This window comes from Pelobates fuscus, chromosome 11, assembly GCF_036172605.1.
Source record: "Pelobates fuscus isolate aPelFus1 chromosome 11, aPelFus1.pri, whole genome shotgun sequence".
NCBI lineage: Eukaryota > Metazoa > Chordata > Amphibia > Anura > Pelobatidae > Pelobates > Pelobates fuscus.
Genome location: NC_086327.1, coordinates 48,879,494 through 48,906,914, shown reverse-complemented (window position 1 = coordinate 48,906,914; position 27,421 = coordinate 48,879,494). Strand labels below are relative to the sequence as shown.

General features: G+C 37.3%; 1 protein-coding gene across 4 annotated transcripts in view; it reads right to left on the bottom strand.

The window, feature by feature from the left end:
* Positions 1-27,421, bottom strand: part of LMTK3 (lemur tyrosine kinase 3) — a 54,600-nt gene that overhangs the window by 8,273 nt on the left and 18,906 nt on the right. For 3 of the 4 annotated variants that reach the window (XM_063436792.1, XM_063436795.1, XM_063436793.1), the window contains exons 6-14: positions 26,581-26,699; positions 21,317-21,404; positions 20,115-20,263; positions 16,202-16,286; positions 15,579-15,700; positions 13,028-13,177; positions 9,676-12,689; positions 6,117-6,475; positions 5,722-5,833 (exon numbers count right to left, since the gene is read on the bottom strand). In XM_063436792.1, coding sequence (XP_063292862.1) covers positions 5,722-5,833; positions 6,117-6,475; positions 9,676-12,689; positions 13,028-13,177; positions 15,579-15,700; positions 16,202-16,286; positions 20,115-20,263; positions 21,317-21,404; positions 26,581-26,699 — 4,198 coding nt within the window. The remainder of the gene's footprint in view (positions 1-5,721; positions 5,834-6,116; positions 6,476-9,675; positions 12,690-13,027; positions 13,178-15,578; positions 15,701-16,201; positions 16,287-20,114; positions 20,264-21,316; positions 21,405-26,580; positions 26,700-27,421) is intronic. The other variant, XM_063436794.1, reaches the window with a different exon arrangement.

The window sequence follows — 27,421 nt, the reverse complement described above, 5'->3', positions numbered from 1 at the left end:
GTGATGAGAACCAGACCTAGCCAGAGAGCCCGGGTGGAAAATACCATGCCTACGCCTAGCAGCGGAGACCTGCTAGAAAAAGAGATGAATAAACAGCACATAAGTGACCCAATGTGCGCGTGTGTGTGAAAGTCTGTGTGTGTGTGCGTGTGTGTGTGTGCTGGCATACTAGCTAAGCAAAAAAGGCGAAACAATTAACACTAGGTTTGGTGACAGGTGAGGCCCTGCTAGAGGCCAAGTGGCATGAGAGGTTCTATCTATGCGTTGGCATGAGGGGATAACGTGGCCACTGAAACATTGTGGCAGGGTGTTGGCCTCTCGGTGACAGGTAAACAGAAGATAGAATGGGAGTGACAGGTGAGGCCCTCTCTATGCCACAATGCGAGGCGACAAACTATGATTTGGCCCGAGGGGCGTAGTACCTCTGAGTATGAGGATGGGTGTTGTCCTCGCGGGACCACTAACCTAAGGCGAAGAAGCCAGGGGGGAATTACAACTAGTGGACACCTAGGGCCCTGACAGCCAGCAACAGCTAACTAAGAGGGAAGGTAAACGAGTGTGAAAAGAAAGAGGGTGCAAAGTACAAGGAGGAATCAAAGGGCCGACCGTAACTGGAGGCCAGAGTGAGCCCGTCGAAGTCCAGGTGGTCAGGTTGGATAGAGAACGCAAGTTGGAAAGGAGAAAAAAGAATGTGCATTCGTGAGAAAGGCCCACGGGGCTCGTAAAAAAAGGGCTAGATCGTGTACTTCGAAACAAAACCTAAACGGCCCTTCTAAAAAAAAACGTGGCACAAGTATGGTGCGCAGACGTGGCCCAGCCAAACAGGGGAACGAAAAAATTTGAAGTCAAACATGGGACAGACTCTGGGACGGGACCGCACACACCTCGTGAACAGCAACCACGTAGCGGTAAGACCGCGTACTGACACAGCAAGAAAAAGGAAACTAGGATGAGCTACACAGTCCATTTTTTATTATAATTATATATATATATATATATATATATATATATATATAATTTATTTTTTACTGTAACCTAAAGGCATGCTGCACCAATCCACCTTCAAAGTGAAAAGCAACATAAAAAATAGTAAAAACTGGACAAGCATCAATGTTGAACAGACAACCAACGAGAAGCAGTGAAAGAACCTCTGTGTCCTCAGAAAACCCCCCCATGCACATCCCAAGTAGTAAGAAAAAAGGGGGGAAGGAACAGCGCTACAGTACTGATCACAAGGGGGGATAGTGCTGCACACCTGAGAGGAAGGGTAACCCTCAAACCCTTCAGAAAATGGAGAGAACAAAAGACAACAAATACAGGGTGCGCTAAATAAAACAAAGGGAGATGAAACGTCTCTTTAGGTACAATGTAGACCTTGAGTGAATATTCTTATGTTCTGGAATCTCAGTAGTCGAATATGGAATACAAAAGCAGAGAGGGGAGACCAATAGTGCAAAACCGTAATAAGGAAAGGATCACGAACAACACAGATGTGGAGATGTGCCAACTTACAATATAGAGAGCTAAGCCCAGCTCTAGGTAAAACAGCATACAGTGGTATTTAATACTCCCCACATGTAGGATATTACTGGACAATTGGAGGTGTCTTCACAAGATTCCTTACACCATCTCAGATGAACGTCAGCATATAAAATATATAAAAGAGGGAAAGACCCAATGGTGCAATAACTTTTGTAATACTGCAACAACAGATAACACTAAGGTCCTAAGAGTGCCAACTTACAATTTAAAGAGCTATAACCAGCTCTGAGTAAAACAGCATACAGTGGTATTTAACCACCCCACGTGTAGGATATTCCTTTAGTGATGCTTGCAGTGCCGGTCTTATGAAAATAAAATCACAAGAGAGGGCCCATAGTGTTTTCCATATATAAAATGACAGTTGAAAATAAAATGAAACGTACTTACAGTGTTCAGAGCAGCCCCACTGCTCTATGAAACAGGCATAGGTGGAATAATCCCCACCAAGGATTTATTTTGCAGTACTTGATCTTTTAAAAATGATAAAAATCAGTATAAAACAGGATAAAATCAGGATAAAACAGTAAATTATAAAGTAAGTATACTGGCCAAAGGTAAGTGGTAGTCACAAAATACTTTCATTAAAACAACATAAAATATACACAACGCGTTTCGCCAAACAGTAGGCTTTATCAAGTGTAGGGCAAATAATCCTGGCTATTCACATTTTATAGGCAGCTAAATGGCATGAATTTCAAAGATTGGCGCCAAAATGACGTCATTATCACGTGACCGCGGTCACATGACTTTCAATTACACATAAAATAGGTGAACATATTTAAACAGTCAAAAAGGATGGTTTTTATATTTTAATATGAAAGGGTTATTGTGAGTCCACATCCCAAGTACCCTCCTGCGATAAGCTTGATGCATCGCAGCCACCACTGGTACACAAAGGACTAAATCAAGTGCTACCAGGCATCAAGAATACATCAAATAGCAACTGAGTAACCCACATAGCCACCCAGCCCCACAGACAGAACAAGTGAACCGGCTCTGGGCTCGCACCACATCCACGCATATCCAAACAGCCACGCAGGGGCATGCCACTGCCCACCACAACTCCCATGACCCACGACTGGCAGAGAATGATGCGAGCAGTACCGCTCTGCAGCAGCCAACTGTGTAACAGTGAGTTCAAGCAAGCCGTCCTGTTCACAGCCGGAGGACCAGAGCTCCCACAATGCACAGCCAGACGGAGCAGCACGGGAGCCACGTCCGGCCACATGAATGACTGAGAACAACAAAACCGCAGCGCAGAATCAACGAGAGGGCCATCATCTCTACCACGCCACGTGCACACCCAGAAAGGGTCCATTTGGGAAAATCAGGTGCACGCCAGATAGCCACGAACACAGAACCATGCAAACCAGGCGGGCAACAGGAAACAAGGGGAAAGAGAAAGCTCCCGAACGGAGGTAAGAAAAACTCACGGCAACAGGAGAGTTGGACTGGAGATACAGCCAACCGGAGCAGAGCCCAGAAAATTACCGTGGACGGATCGAAAAACAGCGGGGGAGAAACGGCAGGCCTGGTAAGGAGAACCACGAGGGAAGCAGATGGTGACCGGAAATAGTGACATGTGTTTTTAATCCTCCTAGTTACTGTATGAATATGCCAAATATATAATAATATTCAGTATGTCACTACATCACAGTGAGGAAGAACATGTCCAGAACGTGTCAGAAAAGATGTCTAACAGCCAACCAAAAACATCTAAAGGAATACTCTAAGCACCAAACCACTTTAGCATAATATAAAAATTATATATATATATATATATATATATATAATAAACAATACACAAGATCCAGCGCACTCTCCTATCTACTAAACAGCAACTTCAATGTTGACAGATTTTTAGTTTTTAAAAAGGTTTTATTTAAAAACACCTTATCTAGGCAAAAAATAATGGGGATTTAGTTACATTATATGATCATACATTGCATAAGCCTGCCACAACGTCAATGTACCCCATCTTTGGGGTAAGATGAGTAAAAGATGAGTAAAAAGGATCACCTAAAAAGTGTCTCACCAACACCTAAAAATATATAATACACAAAAGTATACAAAAAATATAACAAAAAAGGAAAACTTTTACTTTAAACCTGCACACCCAGGTGAATGCATGTTTAAATAACCTATACAATGAATAATAGATAATGAAACACAACTTGATAACAATAATAATAATAAGATCTAAAAAAAGAAAGATTAACCAGAAATTGTGTAATCCGGCTACAGTTACAAAAAAAAAGGTGGTGGGGGGGAGGGAAATAGGGTACTCACAAGATGGTATTCAATAGTATTGATCCTCTTCCAGTAATGAACTGGTAGTTGTAAAATTCTAATATTGCAAAGGAAAAAAAAGCAGCAATAGTGCAATATTGCAAAGTATACAAATATATTTAATTACTGATTGTACTTACATACAGGATAAGATAAACTGCATGTCTCCACCATAAATGGATGTCTCCACCATAAGCTGTATTACACTATTTCTGTTTTTCTTTCTTTTTTAAGTATTATTATTATTTTTATTATTACCAGGTTGTATTTCAGTATCTATTATTTATTGTCTAGGTTATTTATACCTTTATTCACCTGGGTGTGCACCTTTAAAGTTAAAGTTTCTCCTTTTTGTTATACTTTTTGTATACTTGTGTGCAATATAACTTGGTCTTAATGATGCACTTTTGGGGTATAGATCATGCACCTGAGATAAAAAACATTTTTTAAAAAATGTACATCTGATTGAAAAATGAAACTATGTATTTCATGCAGATTGTGTGAGTCACAGCCAGAAGAAATTGTGTGAGTAGGAATGCATACATAGAAACAAAAGTGATTTATCTCCTAAATGGCAGAGAATTGAGCAGTGAGACTGCATGTACATGATCTGTACACCCAAATTGCTTGGTTTATAGTGTAACTTTAAATCACTTTTGTATCTGTTTATGCAGCCCTTGCCTCACATCCTCTGGCTGTGACTCACACAGCCTACATGAACAAAAATGGTTTCATTTTCAATCAAATCTAACAGCGCAATGTGTTTACTTTAGAAGTTTTTTATCTCTTGCTCTGTCATTTGAATTTAATCACATTCATGAGGCTACTGTGGGCTTAATTATGCTATAAACAAATACACTGTACTATATATTTATTTTATAAATTAGATTTCTCCAAAGGCAGTGTGTAGGGAGGCCAAATTGTTGCTTTCACTCAGTGTGATTACAAGTATCAGTAGCTATGCCTCTATATTTTATTTTTCCATGGGACATGCGAATTAAAAGTATATTAAACAATTGCACTTCAGGTTGATGTAAAACAGACAGTAATATGTTACTGGCCACTCATATGACAGGCAGGTTTTTTGTTGTTCTTAGAGTACTGAATTGAACCACTGTCAGAATGCTTCTGTGCAAATTTGTTACCAGAAACTTTGGTCTGCTGTGGTGCTTGCTTGCTCAGCACTTGGGTGTTATTTATCAAAGAGGACTGGCCTTGTAAGGATGGTTGTGTGAAAATGTGCATAATTTCCTGAGATTGGGATCCTTAGGCTCAAGAGCTGTGTCACAAATAAGAAAATAATCTACAAGTAAAACTACTTTTAAACCGGTCTGTCGATTTTCAGTCTTTCATAAGGATACAAATTATAAATATATAATATTATATATATATATATATATATATATATAATAAATATAAATTCCAACACAATCCAAAGATATCATAAGACAAATTAGGGACTATTTTAACTTATGGTAAAGCCTGAGGTTGACAAAAGTTGGCGAAGGGCGTAGCTACTCTTGCACATCTTTGTCCAATCCCAGTAGCCGTCACAAATGACAATTGTTGGAATCAAACTCTCTCTATGGAGGATCCTGCGGTTTCACAGGATCCTCCATATAACTCAGTGCTGTACCCTCATGTAGATTAGAGAGTACAGCTCTAACATGGCTACTGGCAGCAGAAGTGCCTGGAGCTGAAGAGAAGAGGACCTGCATCATGACGATGGCAGCGAGGGACAAACGCAGCGTCCACCGGGCCCACACTGAATCTGGCCATTTCATGCAAAGACCCTCAAAACTGTCAGATCCGCTTTAAATATGTGGTTCATTTTACTAACCACTATAATAGAAGTCCGAATGTGTAAATAAACAGAAATAAGGATCTTACTGAAACCATCTGGTGATGCGAAAGTGTCAAGGCTGGAATCCACAGGAGGATTATGTAAACTCTCATCATTCTCAGTTGAATTTTGATTGCTCAATTCATTTGTTGGTGTCTCCTACACAGATATGTAAAAAAATTATAAAACACACTGAAGAAGCCATAAAGCTAAACATCTATCCAGAGATAAAAAGTATTTATATTTAAAATATTAGGAATATATGTTTACAGCTAATGAAGGACAGTCATGGCAGATTCTCTGTCTCTCGTCCTCTCTATATTGTTATATGTAATATTTATAGTTTTTATATAAACAAAAGCTAATGTCATTATTCTTATTTCTACTTTTACAGAAACTAAGTGACATTATCATGTTTTAGTACTCTATCTAAAACATATACCTGATCAAATAGGTAAACGGTGACATCATCAAAAAAGGAGACCATCTTTCTCTTGCGATCAAGATCATCATCCACCTCATCTGCCGATTTTGGTGATTTCAGGAGGCTACGTAAGTTGCGTCCATCATCCATCTCTGTTACTACAATGGGAACCCCAGTTACTTCTTCAGACTCTGAACCTGTTTGCTGTGGCCCCGGGAATCCAAACTCATCATCTTCCTCATCCTCATCTACTTTGTTAAATGGTAGATCGTTTGTTTTTTCTTCACCACTGTCCCAAAATGATTTGCGCACAGTTGAACTTTGGAATACTTGAAGGTTTAGTGGTGGGAGGGAGAGAGAGAGCCTGGCAACTTTTGCTGAAGAACAGAATGGGAAAGAGTTTAAATAAATGGGAAAGCAATAGCATCCCCATTTACCAATATGAGATAAAATAAAGCTAAATTATTAAACTATTTCAGTATTGATCACAATTTTAAGTGACCAAATACTACTGTATTTATGATTAAGGGCACGATGAGCCAAAACACATAAGACTGAGATAGTACCTTGTGATCCCGTTGACCATCTCATCTATAGTGGGAAACATGCTTTTTTAAACAATAACTTATTCTATTACAATTGTTAGTCAAAGTTTTATTTTACATAAGAGATCACATATCTATACAAGGTGTGAAATTGTGGCCTAATTACCAGTTTAACTATGCAAAATATTGCATACTGACTAAAAACCAAGGTCCAAGTCAAGACTCTTGTTAATGCATATTTTCCTGATATTTTTGGAGAGCATGTGCGTTCCTCTGCATATACAAGCATTTATGGTGATCGGATGCTAGTGACAGATAATCTTTTGTTAAATTTTGGTTTATTATTTTGGGGCTTTTTGTTATTATCTTTTTGCTGAGGAATCTTTTTTATCCCTGATTGGTACAGGTACAAGTTTAAAGCGTACTTACTTCCGGTGTAATCGGTTTCCTTGGTGACCATAGCCATGTGATTATGGTTAGGAGGATCTCAATCATTGTGGGTGGCCACCCATCACACTCAGGTGTTTTTTATTGCTATTTGGTTTACTAATGGGTATATAAAGGAGTTTCTTTCCTTTGTACAACATGCTCCATTGATAAAGGCAATTTTGCCGAAACGTTGGGTGCTTTATGACTTTCTCCCTCTTCTCACTGTTTTTCATGGTATGTATTACTTGTTGGGTAGTTTTTTCAGGTATCTATATGATTATGTATCTGGAATGGTATTATTGTCTTTTCTAGTAGTTTATAATGTATATTTGTGACTGTCATACATTGTATATATTTTTTGTATTTTTATTGGGACATTAATGCTAATGTTTTTTGGCATGCATACTGAGATACCTGCTATGTTGGACCCAATTAATAAAGTGCTTTTTATTTATATGGTTTTGCTCGTCATTTATTATTATTTGTAGATTTCTTAGGGCCTTGGGGAAATTAGGCCTTAGAGTGAGCAGCCTTCTTTTGCTTCTTTGCGTTTGCTAAAACACTCTTATGGCATTTGACTAGTGTTCCTACCTTTTCCTAATTAATTTCCAAGTCAAGAATCTGCCGTAAGTTTCATCTTAGTTTGATTACTAATTTGTATACTTAAGAAGATGTTGTGGAAAGTAGAACTGCTTTATTTTGCTCAATATGTTAGGCTGTTAAATTCTGTCATTTTTATTGCATGGGGAATGGATGAATCACGAAACCTAACACATAGTTACCATGTTGGCTGAGATAGTTAATTTGGTAACAATTCTGCATTATGTGAATGTAAAATAATGACATGTAACAGAGACAACATTATAAGGTGAAATGTGTGATCAAGTTATGTGGCTGTGGTTGCCCAATCCCTCCAATTCTCTGCCACTAAAATAGAGTGCATAAACAAACTTGTGTTCTTGTGACTTCATTGTAACCATGGAAGGCCAAGCAATCGGCCTTACTTCTAACCCAAATCCTTTGAGCAGAGAAAGATGGATTCAAAAATAAATATATAGATCCTAGAAGTCATTAGTGATCAGGGCCCAACAAACACATCTGGCATCACCCTTACACTGTGTGTATGGACGATATATGGTTAATATAATGAGAGGTGGGTCTTCAATGCCGCTACTTAGTTTCTCCATCACCTGTTTCTGTATTAAAGAAAGACTTTTGTATCTTGTGTCCTTTTAATTTATAAAGGACTGGGGATGAGCACTGGTTTGTAAGTGCCCCACACCTAAACCTCCGTCCCTTCTGGCCAAATTACAGTGAACCCCAAATTAATAAGGCACCGATTATACACAAAAATGCTGCTGTATTCTGCTATCTTGAGTCCATCAACCCTATGGAGATTAGAAATCGTCAAACAAAATGTAATAAACATTTGAGTTGTTACAGTTATTTTGTGGGTAGAACAACTATTTAACAAATAAACAGTAGATTATTATTTGACATGAGTGACATACTTATAACTGGGCGTATTTTTAACTGGTTACCCTGCTCCAACAATTTGGCCTTGGTATACTTCTGGCTTGGAGATAATAGAATCAACCTATGCTGAACCTATGCTGAATTCTACCCTGGGTTGAAATCTACAAGTTTTCAATATATTATCACATTATATTGCTTTTAATAACACAAAAAAAAAATCACATTGTGCATTAATATATATTTTAATCCTTTAGTGGTGGTTTGTTATTATACCACTCAGTGTGATTAATTGATGTTGGGTTACTATAGCTTTGTTTATTGCTTGCAAAAGGACCTAAGCCACATATTTAACTGGTCACCAGGAAATTGCATGTTATGAAGTGATTTACTGTTAATTACTGAGTAATGATTTCACAAAATACAAACATCTCAGTCAGACTTCGCTTGGGCTTTAACCTCAATTAGCACATTGTATGCTATGAATGGACATACGTTTTACATTTATTTTTTGAGTTGACCATTAATAATTGGTGGATATTGTTATATATTGCTTTTCCCCAAAAATATTTCAGGATGTTAAAAAGAATAAGCAGCTTGTGTAGATACACAATCGGAATATGATTTTAAAAAAAAACCCGCGCTTATATTTAAAAATACTGTTCTCCAATACCCTCATACTCTGATATCTTATATCTAGAATGAAATTGGTTCTCCCTCCTTTATAAATTAAGTATGAATAATATTGATATACCAAAACACATGATAAAATTGTTTTTTTATTTTTTGAAAGCCATAAAATAAATAATAAATAAATAAAGCCATGAAATAATTATACATATTCATTAAAATGTGTCCTCTTTGATAGTTAATACAGAATAATCAGTATTATCATTGGTTATTTCGACAGAACAATGGAAGATCTATTATATGAACCTCGCACTAAAATGAAAAATGGGGTAAATTCAAACTCTAGTGGACCTGGACCATGAAATGATAATATTGATAATATTGCTAAGACTTTTTTTTTCATTGCATTGTATTTTGTTTTGCCAAATGCTGAAAGAAAAAAATAGATTAAAATGCGCCAAGATGTGCATCTGTACTTTAACAGAATTAAATTTTCATACCTTTTATAGCCTCACTGCCAGGATTTGCTGTAGATCCAAAATCTACAGGAAGCTTTAATTGTTCTTGTTCATCAGTTTGACCTGCAGTGTCTGAATTGCTTTTGCAGTTATCAATGGGCGTTTCTGACGTGCTGCTGGTTTCTGAAGGGGTATTTTGTGTGCATGCTTCTTTCTCATCTTTTTTCACATTTTCTTTGTCAGGCAGCTGCTGTGTGTCACTTTCGTCAACTCTGATGTCCTTTAACTCATCTGTAGAACAGTTCTTAGTTGAGTTACTACTCACAATATTGTCACAAGCTGGCAAATTACTACCTTCTGGATTCTGATGTTCAGAGTTTTCTGACGACTCATTGGATGAGAACTCTTTATTTAATGGGCCATCGGTTACCTTATTGGGATTTGGATCCATGGACCATAACTTCAACACAGCCGTGTCTCTTAAGACACAAGAGTTCACAGATCCTGATGATTCAAAGTTAGAGAGTACATTTCTAGTTACATTTTCTCTCAATGAGACAAGAAGTTGTTCTTTGCAAACCTGAACTACAAAACCACTTTCTGATTGTTTTTTTAGTACATTCTCATTTCCATTTTTGTGGTTGATGCTTGACTGAGTCTTCTCACAACCTTCATGACACTCGATAGTATTATTTTCAGTGACCGGGTGATTTAATTCATTTTCCTTTGAATTTAACCCCCCATTGCAGTTCAGATTTTTGTCATCTGCATCACTGATTTGATCACTTTGCTGGCTGAGTTCATTATCCAGTGATGAGCAAATTACATCTTTAGGCATATCATCACTTTCCCTTTCATCGGCATTGATTTCTTCAGCTGCTTGCTCATCATGCTCATTATGATCACTCTCTTCTACTGGTATTGTAAATGATATATCATCCTCTTTACAAAACCCATTATGATTCTCACCATCAAGCCTTTGTCTAGCAGCTCTACAGTGTTTCTCTGGTTCATTATCATAATCAGAAAAATATGCTGAATCTCGATGCAGTGTACCAAGACCCAATGTTCGAAGTGACCCTTCTTCCATAGGAGTGGCTTGTGCTTCTGACAAGTCCTCAGTCAATGTCAAATCACTTGTTGACTCTGATATTGGAGTTAAGGGTAACTTTAAATCTTTAGATCCCACTTCATCTTCTTTTATGTCCTTAAAAATAAATTCAGGAGAAAAAGTATTCTCTGTCTCATAACCACTGTCCCCAAACTTTTGACCAGGAGATGAATAGTGAGAAGATGGACTGCACACATCTGATGAGCTAGTGTTAGATGGAATGTCCAAAGAATCAGCAGAGTCTAGTGTTTCCCGAGGACCATGTTGTGTCTTTTCTGTGAGCAAATTATTACGGCTTATTGGGTATCTTTGTATAACATCTGGAGCAATCTCTATGGTGTCCTCTTCTATGCTTTCAGCTAGAGTTGAGAGAGGTGGTATTTCAATTGGCACAATCACACTACAATTAGCCAAGGAATTTGAAATTCCAATAAAGGGAGAAGGTGGATGATTGGAAACAGTCTTTTGAAGTGATTCATAGGCCTTTATTTGATTACGATTACGATAATCTTGAATGTCATAACTTTTTACAGCTGCTCCCATAAGAGGATCATAAAATTCCTGATGTTCGGTTGCACAAAGACTCTCTCCATATGGTCCAGAATACATATCGCTATCACCAAATGTTCTTGCTTGTATCGAGCATTCTGATAAAGAACCTTGTTCAACTTTCAAAGATGAATCATCATCCAAGGCATAATGGTCCTGATGCATGGCGACATGCGTGGTCCAATCAATCACAACATCCCCACGTAACATTGCACATGAGCATCTTTGCAGACTACCCAGCATTCCTCTGCTACACAGAGGACATATAGGCATGTTACGATGATTACTGTTGTCCGTGCTGCTACTGCTGCTTTCAGTGCTTTGATCTTCCATTAGAGAAGCCTCACAATCCCATGGTGATGCACGGTCATCCAAGAACTCAGCCAGAGATTCTGGATCTCCTGCTAGTGTTTCTCCAGCACCTCGTTCTTCCATTGTATCAGAATCCCAGCTCCTTCTGTGATCTTCAATGTCTCTATAAACATTCAAAATGGAATCTGATGAAAAAACATCTGGCATGGGTTCCATTAGAGATGTCTCCTGTACCTGCCTTGACAAATCTCTATCTATTGACCCGCGGAAAGGGTTTACATAACGGGGGAGTTCTCTTCCTATGGTAATAAAAGGATTGTTGTTACTTGGAGTCCACCTGTCTATGAGTTTAGGAACTTCATGCAAAATTAAGTGTGCAGGTGGGTCATCTGGACTTGTTCTTCCACTCTCAAGTGCATCCCAGTCTGATGGAAAAAGTGGTTCAAGAGGAGAAGAAGGACTACCTAAGGATAAGCGTTGGTGAAGAGCTCGTTTTTCTTGTAGGTCATATTTTCTTTCGTAGATTGGACTGGGTGCACAAACAGTACAATCCACGCTGCTGCCCCTGTCTGTGTGTTCTTCTAAACGAATATAATATTCACTACTTACTGAAGGGCTCCGTGCACTGATAACTGGGACCACACTGGGTGTTTCCAAACTCTGGCGTGAATGTTGATGGCTGGAATCATAAAAAGGGTTTGCAGGCACAGTAAGACTCCCATTGCTTGGTTGGTAGTCTTGGCATTGTGAAGATGCTTTCCAGCGACCTAGCCGGGCTTTCTCCCACATGTACTCAAAGTTAAGCCCACGGCTGCTCTCTGTTACAGTCAATATGTCATCCATGTCAGCATGAAAGCCATCCCCACCGCTAAAATTGTCTAGAAGAGGGAAAGCTGAAATTTCTTCAGAGTGACGCAAAGGTCCTCCTGATGATTTGCTTGGTTTAAGAGCATTCCAGCGCCACTCAAAACTTTCTTCTGTCTGATTAGAGCACTCACTTAATAAGTAAGTGAGTTGTAGATGAAGCTCTTCCACCGTGGGTCTCTGTTCGACAGATAACCAGCAGGACTGCATAACTTCGTACCTAGAAAAAATATCCAGAAAAATTAATTTGAAGATAGTATAGCTAAATTAGATGTTTGTGCTAAGCCTGAAAAGCAATACAAAACACTGGATTATGTTACAAATATATATCCTATCATAAAGTCAATATGATGTATGATCTGAGATCATTCATGGGACACTCATGACATTACAGTAAAGGCTATCTTTCCAGAGTCACAAAACAAAGTAGCCCTTAAAATTAAATTGAAAGGCTTTAATTTTGAACAACATGGAACTTGACATGCTTCCTCTTAGAATTAGTGTACAAGTAATAATACCTAGAATGACTAACTGGGAACATAGTTAATGCAACCTCACCAATAATCTGAGTGGGGCAACTTAAGTCGAGGTTTTGCCAGTTTCATTTGCTGTTCCTTGACTACAAAAGTCAATACTTCTTCATCTGATAGGTGACGATATGGCTGGCTCCCAAATTCAAACAGTTCCCAAATAGTCACTCCCAAGGACCTGTAAATATACATTTACAAAGAAAACAATATTTTAGATACACATGTGAGATAAATTGTCTTGTATGTGTGAGATAAATTGTCTTGTAAAACCTAATTTGAAGCCAAGTGTTAAAGAAATTGTATGTGATGATACACTTGAGGATGTTGCGGCCTTCTGGGTTGGAGGAAACATGGGATATTCGTTAATAGTATAAATGTGTTACTAAAAAAAAACAGCTAATTTATATGGGCTGTACAAAACACTTAATTTTAAAAAGGCTAAATTCAATAGTATAAGGGAATCTTTACAGTTAATTGACTGACAGAAAATTTTCACCGGCAAAAGCACAGAGGATAAATGGTCTACAAGCAAATTCTAAAAAAGTACATTTCTTAATACATACCATTGGGAAACAAATATAAAAGAAGCAAATTAAAACCAATGTGGCTTAGTACAAGGGCCAGTCAAATGATAAAAGATAAGAAAAAGGCATTTAAAACATTTAAATCAGAGTAGTCGATTGCATCCTATAACAAATATAAGCATGCCAATAGGACTTGCAAAAGGGAGAATAGATGGCTAAACATGAAAATGAAATGCTCACAGCAAGACAAACCCCAAATAGTTTTTAAGTATGTTAATGCAAAAAAAGTTGTGAAAATGTTGGTCCATTGGAAAGTAAGATGAGTGAGCTAATCAAAGAGGATCAGGACAAGGCATAAATCCTAAATAATTATTCTTCACTATATAGGGAAGAAGAATCTATAGCTGTAGATTTGCAAATCGCTGTTACAAAAGCATTACAGCAACAGGTGATTGATTAAATAAAGTTAATGTAAACAACGCCCCAGGGCTAGATGGAATTCACCCACATGTGCTTAGGGAGCTTAGTGTTGAAATCTTTATACTGCTGTTTTAAAAAAAAAAATCAGGATTCTTTTCTTTCATGAATTCTATCAGAGGATTGAAGAAAAAAAAAGCAGATGTGGTGCCTATATTTAAAAAGGGTTTAAAAGCTCAACCCGTAAACTACAGATTTGTGAGCTTAACATCTGTGGTTGGGATTTTTTTGAATGGCTGTTAAGGGATAATATCTGAGAATTAATTTTAAACAACACTATAATTAGCAGGAATCAACATGATTTATAAAAGACAGGTCATGCCAAACTAATTTAATTGCATTCTGTGAAGACATTAGTAGAAATAAAGATCATGGTGATCTAGTAGATGTGATCTACTTGGATTCTGCTCTGGTATTTGATACATCTCTACAGAAAAGGTTACTAGTAAAACTGAAATCAGTTGGTTTGGACAAAAATGGTGTTCTTGGATAGAATAATGGCTTAAAGATAGTGCAGAGAGGAGTTGTAAAAGGAAAAATGTCAAATTGGACAAAAGTGGTAAGTGGAGCGCCTCAGGGTTCTGTCCTGCATACGCTGCTCTTTAATCTGTTTATATATTATCTTGAAGTGGGCATTAAAAGTAATTTGTTGGTGTTTGCAGATGTCACAAAAATCTGTAAGACAATACAGTCTGAGTATGATAAAACTTCTCAAAATAGAGATTTGGATAAATTGGGGGACTGGGCAGGCAAGTGGCAGATGAGATTTAATACAGATTAATTCAAAGTCATGCATTTTGGAATAAGGAAACCATGCAATAAATGGGGTACAGTTATGGATAACATTTAATGAAAAACACTTGGGAACAATTATAAATCACAAACTAGGCAACAGTATGCAATGCCGGTCTGTCGTTGCAAAAGCTAGTAAGGTGATAGTAAGGTTTTATGTATAAAAAGTGGTTGTGATTCACATGATCCAAATATAATTTTGCCTCTTTAAAAATCAATCTTAGGCTTTAAATAAGGATATTACAGGATATTACAAGAACAAGTCAGATTCTATAGATACATTTAAAAAAGGCTTGGATTTTTTTTGCATAAACAGAATATCTAATTAAGTTGATCGAATTATTACGGAGTCAAAAACATTTTTTTTTCCATTTTTGTGGCTTAGTTGGGAATGGCTACAGTTGGATTTTTTGCCTTCTTCTGGGTCAACAATATAAAATAACTGGCTTCACTGTTGAACTTGAAGGACTTTAGTCTTTTTTCAACCTAGACAATTGTGTAGCTAAATTGCAGTCACACTTGAAACGTTTTGCATGCAGAGCAGTGCATGGCTGTTCTTTTGTCTTGTAAACCACCAATGCACTAGATTAGGGGTGAAACAATGAGATTGTTGGTTCCATGCATGGAAATGTTCTTGAAATCTTGACAGATAATGGGTAGGTTGATGAAGGATGGAGAGACAGACTGATTGACAGATAAATAGGTCGATAGAAATATAGCATAGTGACATTTATAAATATGAAAGTGAACAATATAATAATAATAATAATTAAATAAAGCACGCACCAGACATTGCTTTCCTTGCTTTGATCAACCACAACTAAATTGCCATGAACTTCATCTAAGAGCTCTGGAGCAACCCAGCGCAAAGGGATCCACAGACGGTCTGAAGTAATATAGTAATCCTCCTTGACACATACATCAGAAATACATTATTATAAAAGGTTCTTCATTTGGCACATTACTAATTTAAATGCACATAATCAGAGTTATTCACTAAAGTGAAAATTAAATTTCAAATGAAAGGCCAAAATAGCCACACTGGAAGCAAAGCTGATTTTTTTCCGGATAAGTTTCACTTTAGTGTTTCATCTTGAATGTCTCATTTCAATATATCATTCTTTTATTTTAGCATTAAAATAAAAATACTAATAGATATTATCATTTTACTTATTTCAATGTAATATAATGAACTATATGTAATTAATAAATACATTTACTTTTTTTAAGTCATATTTACATTTAAAATCAGAAAAGTAAGTATAGATCACTGGATTTCTAAACACACTTGTCATTGTCTCTCTCTCTCTCTCTCTATATATATATATATATATATATATATATATATATATATATATATATATATATATATTCTGATGAGATATGCGGCATTGTTTTTAACAAATTACCTTGTAATTGTTGTGAGAGATTCCATAATCCCCAATACGAACAGTGAGATCAGAAGTTAGAAGGCAGTTTCTTAGGGCCAAGTCACTGTGGAAAGTAATAGTACATATTATTAGTGACGCATTGTATTTTATAACAAGAATATTTGTTGTTCTTCACTTTAAGGAGGAAACTATACTATAGGCACTCAGACCACTTAATCTGATTGAAGTGGTCTGGATGGAGCATCCCTGTTTCAGAGAAACTGCAATGTCTATACTAAATGACTAAAACTGCCTCTGGTGGTTGTCAATCAGACAGCCACGAGAGGTGCTTCCTGGATCCTAATGAAGATTGACTTAGTTAAACGATGCTGAACGTCCTCATGCTCTACAAGAATCTAATCTAATGTCAGTAAAACCCCATCGGTAAGTATTGAGGCAATGCTTTCCCATGGGGAAGGCCAAGTACTCTTGTGTCACTTGCCTTGCATTCACATTAGTCCCCTTCATTGGATGTTGTCATAGGAGGGGGTTCGCGACCCAGCAACCAGGGACATTAGCACTAAAATCGGGTAAGGAACTATAATGGAGGTCCTGAACTCCGGCTGAGTACTTCCACCAAATTTGCTTCCTAGCTGCAATCAGGGACCTTGGAGCGCTTTAGACCCAGTCGCTGCAGCTTGTCTGGGGTCTCTGTGCAGCTCTGCCACCCTGGATCAGGCTGCTGTGGTTATAGCTCTCTCTAATGGTCATAACTCTTTACAGCACTTACAGCTCTATGCCGTGATTATAGCTCTCGAGACTGAATGTAGGGGGTAGAGAACAGCTTTATTGGACACACAGCATTTTATGCACAGAAATGTGGATTCACATACCAGGGGGTCCTACATGCAATGCAATGGCTTTTTACAGGAGTCCCACCCTGGTGCCACTCTGTCTGGGGTCTTGATTGCAAAATCTCCAGCTAACCAGATAGACTCCCTGCTGTGCCTCACAAACATATAGCCCAAAATGTACAACATGGCCCCAATACCCCGTTTTCATGGACAGCAAACCCATTTAAACCAATTAAAGATGTACATGATCATAGTACCATTCAAATCTAGCAAATAGTTCCATAGAGTTTCAGGGTATCTCCAGGTCAGGTGCTCAATGTCCAGGACGGGTCCAGGCAATCCCCAGAGGTCCCCAATTCCAGCTGAAAATAGCTCTTTTTAGTGGATCTGGGGGCCAGGCCCATAGTTTATGGGCAGGAGGCTGGCCTTCACACATCTCAAAAACGCCATGGCTTTCGTCATAGTGACTAAAAGGCTTTTTAACCCTTTATAGCCTGGGGAGAGGCCGCAACTTTGTATTCCTAACACTATAGTTCCCCTTTAATCACAAAACTCTATCATGTAAGTTTGATTGCAGGATAACAATTTCTGCTTTTCCAGGATCAAATTCAAAGTGACTATACATTGTTGTTTTATTTCTTTTTAAACGTGTCTCATATTAATGTTGCTATTATGGTTTAAGAATATGTTAAAGAATAATCTACTTTACCACATGGTCACGGCTAGAAATGATATTTAGTTTCCAGTGTCCAAGCGCAGCTCTCTTGCGTGAAACCGTGTACCCATTATCTGCTGGCTAACTCCGCAATCAGATCTATGAGTGACTTATGAGTTATTTACTAAAATGAGAATTTAAAGTGAATGCAAAGTGAATTTCAAATTTGAGGCAAAGCAGTTGAACTGCAAACATAGCTTACTTGGAAATAAAATTCAGTTTGGCTATTTAGACCTTACATTTTACATTCAGTTTAAATTCTAGACAGTTCTCCCTTTAGTGAATAGCCATGTAAGACATCCTTGTGGAAAGAGCAATATACATGTAGTGCCTTCTATTTTATGTATAAATCGCTTTTTCTATTACTTTAAGGAGAATGAATAAAAAGCTGAAGTTCTAAGCCACTAGTAATTATGTAACTTATTGATTTGATGGGCTTGTAGTGCAGAACATACAATTTTTATTGTTTGTATATCAAGAAACAGCTTGAAATACAACCTTGTTATTTAGCACTCACCCTGAAAATTCTCCTATCAATCTATCTATTCACTCCCTGTAGTGCCAAAGGAGGCTCCGCTTCCTATTTTTTTCTTTATGTGAACTGACCCAAGCATTCAATCAAGTTACACAGCAGGTGAAAGCCAGGAAATATTTGAACACAGTACAGCAGGTCCCAGCCTCATTACACGGGGTTATTCATTAAACACCAGATTTTGTCCGAATAGACACAATTCCGTGAAAATTATGGAAATTCAACCACAATGACAATTCTCATATTTACTAAAGACAATTTCGGTTGGAATTTGGTCATGCCAAACAAATCTACATTAATAGCCAGATATATTCTGTGACTGGATTAAAATCAGTGCTTTTACCCTATGCATAGTATAGGATTCGGAAGAGTCACAGCGCACTGACTTGATTAAAATTTAGATCTGTATGCATTCGGCATTCTATCTCGACCCTACACTGATGATTTGACTGAACAGGGAGAGTAGAAAATTCCACCCACAGGTGGTCCTTCTGCTTTCCAAGGCATAGAAACTACAGCGCATGTACTACAGTTGCTATGGAAACTCCCTAGCCGACGCTGCTTGCACTGACTAGGGAGTATAGGACCAGCATGTCAGCAACGACATCAGCATGTTGCGTAACTGAGCAGAGCAGCTCATATCAAAGCAGAGCATATCAAAGAACAGAGCAGGAAGAGCACAGGAAGGATCAGAGGTGGGTGTTACACAAAGGGTTAACACCCACACAGCTCATAAGATGGCGGCACTGAGAAGAAAGTGAGCAGAATATATCTTGATATTTTACACTGAATACATCATCTGTCTTTGTAATATATATGATGTATACAATGTATTACGGGGGTGATTTAAGGCAGGTTCACTTTAAGGTGTTTTCCCTACTAGACTTGTGCACAAATTACGTTCAGCTGCATTGAACAAATCAAATGCCTGTCAATCTATCAATGAATGAACGAATCTGATAGGAAACCTAAGAACAAAGCAACATCCATGGATTGACAAGTATTTGATTGCTCAACTAAGCCAAATGGGATTCATGCACAAGCCTCCAATAGCAGTTACCCTAAATATGGAGTTAGGAAGTACCAATCCAGAAAGATACAGAGATGTACCACCTAGTACTTACAGTAACAGAAAATGTTATAAATAATCCTTATAATATCATTCTAAGCTGTGTGCTCTTATGAAGAGAGGCGTTATCATACTGGTGTTTTTTTTTTTACAATTTGGAAAATTAACGGGTTCCTTTTAGAAGGATTCCGCTGGTTAGCTTTGCTGAACGTTACAATGGCACTTAACGACTTTAGATAAATGGCAAGAAACTTTAAAAGGGGCCTTACTTCCCTGACTCTCTCAGCCAGAATTTTTGGAATATACAGCTCTGGTGAAACAGATTGCCTCCATTAAAAGGATATTTTCTGAAAAGTTGATTTTGACTTTGTTTATGCACTCATGCACACATAATCATACTCTGAACGTTGCTTTGCAGTGCAAGAGAAATGTATATACCATACCTGTCTTCCTATCCTGTAGTTGGAAGGTCCAAAATAACAGTTACATGCTGGGGAGGGGGATTTTAGGGCCAAGACCCCAGATGTGGGGTTCTTTAGCATCAGATCTCTACAGGTAGTGGAGGGACAGCAAGATACTAGCTTTTTTTCTTTTTACCTGATTTTCAAATCAACTGCGAGAATTAAAAAAAAAAAAATCTGGACTATTGCTAACATGGCTAGACAGGATTGCACTTGAGAAGTTTACATAATGAGGAGGGAATGGAGTCCTAGGGTGGAGCTTTATGGTAAGGGCCATAAACCAAGGCATTTCTGAAAATTGATCCTGACTCTTTACTGTACCTGTGTATGTAATTGTTTTTATGAAGGTGCATGAGTCCCAGTGTTATCTCATATGCCATTCTCTGCAATGTCGTAAGGTCGCAGGTAAGAAGGTCAGGGGTCATTCCATCTGCCTTGCGCTGAGCTCTCAGATATCTCTTTAAATCTCCCTAGAGAGGAATAAAAGGATTTCACATGAATTCACTCTCAATTGTAGCAACACAATGCGTAAAGACTTGTTTTTTTTTTCAACTAAACACCTGAATTGCAAAATTGAATAGCTAAATGTAGACAAAATAGCCAAACTATGATTGTAGCTGAATTGGATACATTTTCTAAATTTTAGCCTAAGTTTTATAACTATAAATGTTTAGTGAATAAACCACACATTTAGTTGAACCACGCATTTTGTTACACAGTAAAGAAGGGAATTATTTGACGTGTTCCCTACTTCTGTGACATTCTTTAAGTGAATATAATGTGAACAAATTAATCGTATGATCCATGACTTTACTGCAGTGTTTTTCTTTTTTCAGAATACTAAATGATTAAATGTGATACTAACCTTCCAGTGAAGACTAGTAGACTTTGCACCAATCCCTTTCAGCTGTGTTGATTGAATCGAATGCCTGACAATCCATAGACGAACAAATCGAGTCGTTAGTGGATTCCAAACGAATTGATTAGTTAGTCTATAGGTTGACAGGCATTTGATTCGTTCAACGTAGCCGAAATAGATTTGTGCACAAGTCTAAAGATTAGAAGGCTTATTCATTAATTAACAGTTTATTTTGTCCGCATGGACAAAATCCAAAGCAAATTCCGACCAAAATGGCAATTCTCATATTTACTAAATCCAAATTGGAATTTGGTTGGGGCAAGCAAATCTGGAGCAATCGCCTGGATGCATTTAATTTCTGGATTAAAATCAGTGCTTTAGCAACGGTTTTACAAAAATTTGGAACCAAATGCATCCAGTAAGATGCACATTTGCAAATAATTGTTCACTTGCTTTTTTGCAAGTGATTGATAATCTGAAGTGCCTTTTGCCCTCTCGGTGCAATAGCCAGATGGTTTTGTCCCATTTGGAACAAGGCCATTTAGACGTTCTGGAATAACCCCATATGTATATATACATTTATATCCCAATGTATTTGTATCCATCCTCTGAATCCCTACCGTATATGTAATAAAGGTAAAGAATGTATTTTCTTTGAACTCACCAGCTGACAGAACTCCATGATCAGCAGGAAGGGAATTGTCTCTGTACAAAGACCCAAGCATTGTAGGATGTTCGGATGCTGGAGGCTTCTTGAAAACAAGCAAGGAGAACCATCAACATTGTAACTTGTAACTAATTAAACTTCATTTATTTTAACACTAGTTAAATGTTGGGGCTATATTTATAACTGTTACAAATGCTCTACTCCTACCCACATATTAAAAAAAATTAAAAAAGTGTGAATATAATGAAAATATTTTAACTAGAAAAACACAGATATTTTAGCTTATTTTCATATATGTTCTAGGTTAGAAATATTTTCTTTAGAAATATTTGTGTGATACATAAATGTACATTTAAATATCATACCCAATAGTGTTTATATAGTCGACTGCAAGAAACAGAACCTGGGACACGGAAGTTTGAACAAGTTCTACAATTGGTTCATGAACAACCTCAATCAGCTTCTCAGCTTGTGCAGAAAAGCACAAAGTAGGTATTAGCTACTTTAACGCTCCAGAGTTATTACATCAGAGCAGGTTTAATTAGACTTGTGCACTTGGTTTCAAACTGCAAAACACTATATGGATGAATCACGAAACAAACAAAACGTAAGATGAATCAGGAAGCATATAAAACGGACAATGGGCGAAAAGATTTGTTTGTTTCGTTGTTCTGTGTCTGGCATCAAAAATAAAGATGATTTATGGAAAGAAATATAATTTATGGTTAGGGGACAGCCACTAATTGTTGATTTTATTAACAGATAAAGTGTGAAGTGGCCAATAAAAGGAAATAAATGAACAACAGTGAAAAAAAAAACAAAAAAAATAATTAATCATTTGATCTGCGAGCCAAATAACACAAAAAAATTATATTATCTATAAATTTTGCAGTACACTGATAGAAACATTTTTGCTATTGTTGTCCATTCACTAGTAACATATCCCTCCCATTCCCCCACCCATAGGCAATGGTTGGATGCTTCAATTGAAATTTGCTCCCCACCATTAGTGCCCCAACAGTAGATTTAAATTAAAGGACTCAGACTTGGGCTCAGACTCAACATGTAAGAAACAATGATTAAGTCTGATAAAATAAAGATTCATATGTTTGGGCTCAATTCAAAGTATCATGTCTGAAGAAACTCATGTACCATTCCCTTCCTGTTGAAGCTTGGGGTGGTAGCATCATGCTTTATGGTGTTTTTCAGGAGCAGCGACTATACATTGATATCTTGTTTAACACCTGGTCCAGAACACCGAAGAGCTCAGCCTGAGCCAAAGGTTAACCTTCGAAAAGGACACTGACACTAAGCACACAGCCAAGACAACGCAAGATTGGCTTAGGGACAACTCTGTGAGTGTATTTGAGCGGCCAAGCCAGAGCCAAACTTGAATCCAGTTGATCCCCATTCAACAATGCAGAAATGAATGTCAGAAACTTCCGAAATCCAGGCGAGCAAATCTGTTGCGTCATACCAGTTTTTTTCTGTTTAATACATTTTCAGTGTTGTCAAAAATTATTTTTTTGCTTTATTATTTTGTGGTGTTGCGTGTAGACTGGTGTGAAAAAACATAAATATATATAAATATGTACTGTCACTGTTAAATATGTACTTTTTGTGTAATTATAGTACTACTTTATAGTACTTCTTTATAAGTGATGAGAAAGGAGGAGTGATAAAAGAGGGTCTGGTTTGTAGTGTTTTGAACAAGAAGCTGACACTAAATACAAAACTAAATACCTACAGGTTTTTCTTTTCTGCTGAAGAGCAATTACTAAGTTTAACATTTATAAAGTGCCATAACACAACAATGTGGGTCTACCAATACAAAAAGAACAATGATCCTGCCTGTGAACTTAGAATTTAGCATCTACAACACTTTTTACAAAGTGCTTTGCAAGATGTATGTATGTTGATATTTGTATTGGATGACTGCTGAGTTCTTTTGCTGAATACGTCTATATTACCTCCGGGTTTGAACAATTGCTCAGATTATTTTGATCAAAACAATGCATTTCTTTTAGAAGTATAGAGGGAACCACTTCTACAGCAAATCTAAAGCTTTCATTTCATTAATGTAGTACTAATATTAGTAAAATAATATCTAAGTAATATAATTGTAATAATATAATAATATTTTTTTTCACTTTTATTCTTTTCTTTATCAAGTTCAATACAATTCTAATACATTCAAATTAATTTTGTGTTTCTTTAAGATTAATACACATGTAAATCAAAACAAACACCTATTACTTGATACCTTAATATCTATACTTTTATAATCTTCTGCTGTGGCCTAACTTCTCTAAATACGAACCCAATAAAGAGGAATTCTTTGCTTGTATCCACAAGCCTCTCTCCATCCTTAGTTGATATAACAACTGGTTCTCCACTTTTGGCCAAAGAGGGGTATCAGTTGTCCTCCAATGTTTGGCAATTACACTTTTAGCCAACATCAAGACATGTATGGAGAAATCAAGATTATATATTGGCCATGTGTCCAATCCTATGTGTAATAAAAATAGTTCTGGACACATGGTAAGATGTACAATTTTAATCCTTATCATTTCCCAAAATACCTGTATCGGTGGACATGTGCATACAATCACCATTATTCAATCCACATCTCCAGCAATTATTTGATAGTGCTGGGTATATCTTGGTCAAAAACATAATTACTTAACTAGATAGTTTACATTTAGCCTGTTGCCAGTTCTCAAGTATGTCCTGAGGTATAGTTGTTAATATTACTGCACTCATCTCCCCCTGGAAACGTCTTGATTCTGCTGTCAATCAAACCTGGAACCTTGGGACAAGCGATTGAGTTAGTGGTTCCTATATAATTATATCATTTTGCTAAACCTAATAATAAGAGTTAAACAACTGATGGCCTTCCATTAATTATCAAGTAAATTGATAACCAAGTAAATATTGAAGATTTTACATAGACTACGTGGGCAAATTATATAATCAAGAATATTTATATTTGTGAAGTATTGCTGTTGAACAGCTGCTGTGGTCATCATTATCACCCTACGTTAATATTGTTGCTAACGTTGATAAAACTTGTTAGCAAGTCATACGCCCATGTCTTTTTCTGGCAAAAAAGTGACTCATAACTGTCACATTACAAGATCATGTAACAATCTGGTTCATAATGATGAGCACAGCTTAGGCACGGGCTGTATCTATTATTATGCCTCGTATCACATTTATTTTTTTCCTCAATATTCTTACCTTTCAAAATCATGAAATTTCATACTGTTTTGGAGAATTCTATATTGACGAACTACTAGACTATTAATAAGCTGGTCTCATAAACTCATTTTCAGGTAGCAGATGATTTGTGCAAATTCCACATTACATAATCCTCAGATCCAGAGGTTTTTCTGCTTAAACTGAATTAATCTTTAAATCTGGGAGCCATGTCTTTGTTTGGAGCCGTGCTGTGTGTCCTTGTATTGCAGTTATCTCGACCAGTGTATATACAATGTAGACTTGCAAGGGCAGATATAGTTTCTTAGTGCGATAATATTTCGTTGATAAGGTATTCATTCCAACATTTATTTTACAAACAGATTAAGCACATTAAACACCAGAAATTCTTAGGGTGTTATTTTAAAGCTATTGTTGTGTAACATTAACATCAATATATAATAGCATGCCCAGCATTGGGCTGAGCAATAGACATGCTTGGGTAATTATACATAGAGGGAAGAATCTATTAAATAGCAGGAAATGGTGATAAGTGTCACATTATTCTTTGAGAAGGTGTTGGGCACATTTTAGTGTTCTGTTGATATATGGAAAGACTGTGCCCAGTCCCTGTACTTGGGACGATGATGAAATTCTTCATCTAGCTCTAGATCAGGGGTCTTCAAACTCCAGCCCCCCAGATGTTGCTGAACTACAACTCCCATGATTCTTTGAATTACATAGATAGCCAGAGAATCATGGCAGTTGTAGTTCAGAAACATCTGGGGGGCTGGAGTTTGAGGACCCCTGCTCTAGATGAAGAGACTGGCATACAGATGGTTGGGAGATAGTACAGAAGGAGGTGGAATTGTGAATGATTTAACCCAGGATGTGGCAACATGATCTTAACATAGGACAAAGAATGAGCTGGGTGTCCTTAGCATAGGGCAAGAAGATGCTTTCCCCTGAGATTACTTTCCTTTGAAGCATAACCGTTCACGTCTGTCTATACACATTATTGCTTTGCCCCTCTTGGAAAAACATTTCTGCAGATACCTTTGGCAGAGTGATATGCCATTCATCCTGCTCAGTGAGTAACAAAACTGCCAAGTGTCTAAGAAAAAAATAATAATCTGCATACTCTACAATGGGTAAATGAAACATACAGGTAAACGATGACAATCAAATTTAGTAGGGGGGGGGGGGGGACAACAAGCATCAAAGACCTTATACAAATCGACTTATAAAGTTCTACATAGAATTGTACAGGACATGACTGTTGTGCTCTGTTCTGCTCTCCCATATAGTTCACAAACAGAAGTCGAGGGGTACACAGTGTAACTAAAATTAAATTATAAGACTACTAAAAAAATACTAAAAAAAAAAAGAATAGCACAAGAATCAAAAACAAGAGTTCAAAAATGTATCATCTCACAATTTACATGGATAGCTTCAAATCTGTTTTAACCCCTTAAATACCAAACTTCTGGAATAAAAGGGAATCATGACATGTCACACATGGCATGTGTCCTTAAGGGGTTAAACACACAAACTCTACAACAGGATTGTTGCTTAGAAGGATTTACATGCACTCCTGTTCTGTTTAGAAGGGTTTGGTGTAGCATTCTAATTTGTAGAAATGTATGCAGCCTTCCAAGGCAAAAATGCTCCAGAGCTCACCATTTGCTATAAATGAGAGTTTCTGGCTGGCTAAATTCTGTGCATTTTATGATATCTGTTGTCAGCACTCATTGCATGCTGGAAACAGACGTCCAGATTCCCACCTCAACACCCCAGTGCTACCAGTTCTCTCTTCAGCCTATATTTCTGAAGAACCCTTCCTTACAATGAGGGGTAGTGACATCACAGAAGGAGAATCAGACTTTAAGAAGAACTTGACCGATTCACTGAATCTTAGATTAGTTTCTTTTAGTTTCTCTAAGATTATATTCTCTTTATTTCTTTATTGTTTTGTTTTGGGAACAGGGGGTAATTATGCCATTCTTTTTAACCCTTTTAAGATAAATGCTTTGTAATGAATGCTATATTACAGGTTTGCTTACCTATAAGGCTGTGCTTCAGAGAGAAACTTTCTTTGTTCTAGGGGACTGGCATTGACTCGTAGCTCCTTAACTACCACCTGAGCTGGGGTATAATCTGAGAAAATCTCACCCAGGATCACCTTCATGAGGAAATAAACAAAGTTGACAATCACACGAAGAATATTACAAATCAATGTATATTGGCATTGGGTAATGCAAAACAAAATCATAACATAATTGTTGATTTAAGATAAAAAACAAATTGACCCAACTACATGGTGGATTGGCATGAAGGCACTGGGCAATTGTCCCTGGGCCACTGTCATGAAACTGCAGTCATTTTGAAACAAAGTACTGCAGAATCAAAGAAGCAGACAGGATTGATGCAGAGCCTTTGATAGTCAACACTTTGTGGGTTTGGGCAGAGGCTGGTGGCACCCTACTTATTGTTCTCTGGGCCTAGACTGGCATACACAGATATTTTCTGATGGAATGCGATTAAGCATTTGCTGGCAATGGAGTCTGCATCTATTAGGCATGTGCTGAACTCTATGAACTCTATGAATTCTCTGTAGTGCTGTGCACATTATACTGATGGAGGCTGCTTGGATATACAATGACATACATTGTAACTCCAGCAGTCCCATAATTAGTGAGACCATCCAAAGATCTATGAGTCTTTTGGGGAAAAGACCATTAGTTTCCATTTGCATCCTAGTGCAGCTGTATAGTGAAATCATGCCTTTTGTCACAGTACTCCTCTTGATGATATCACCTACAAATATATTAGTCCGGTCATGTAATATTTCATAGTGTTTCTTGGAAATTGTGTTGCAGCCACATGGAGACGCTCAGTCAGCAT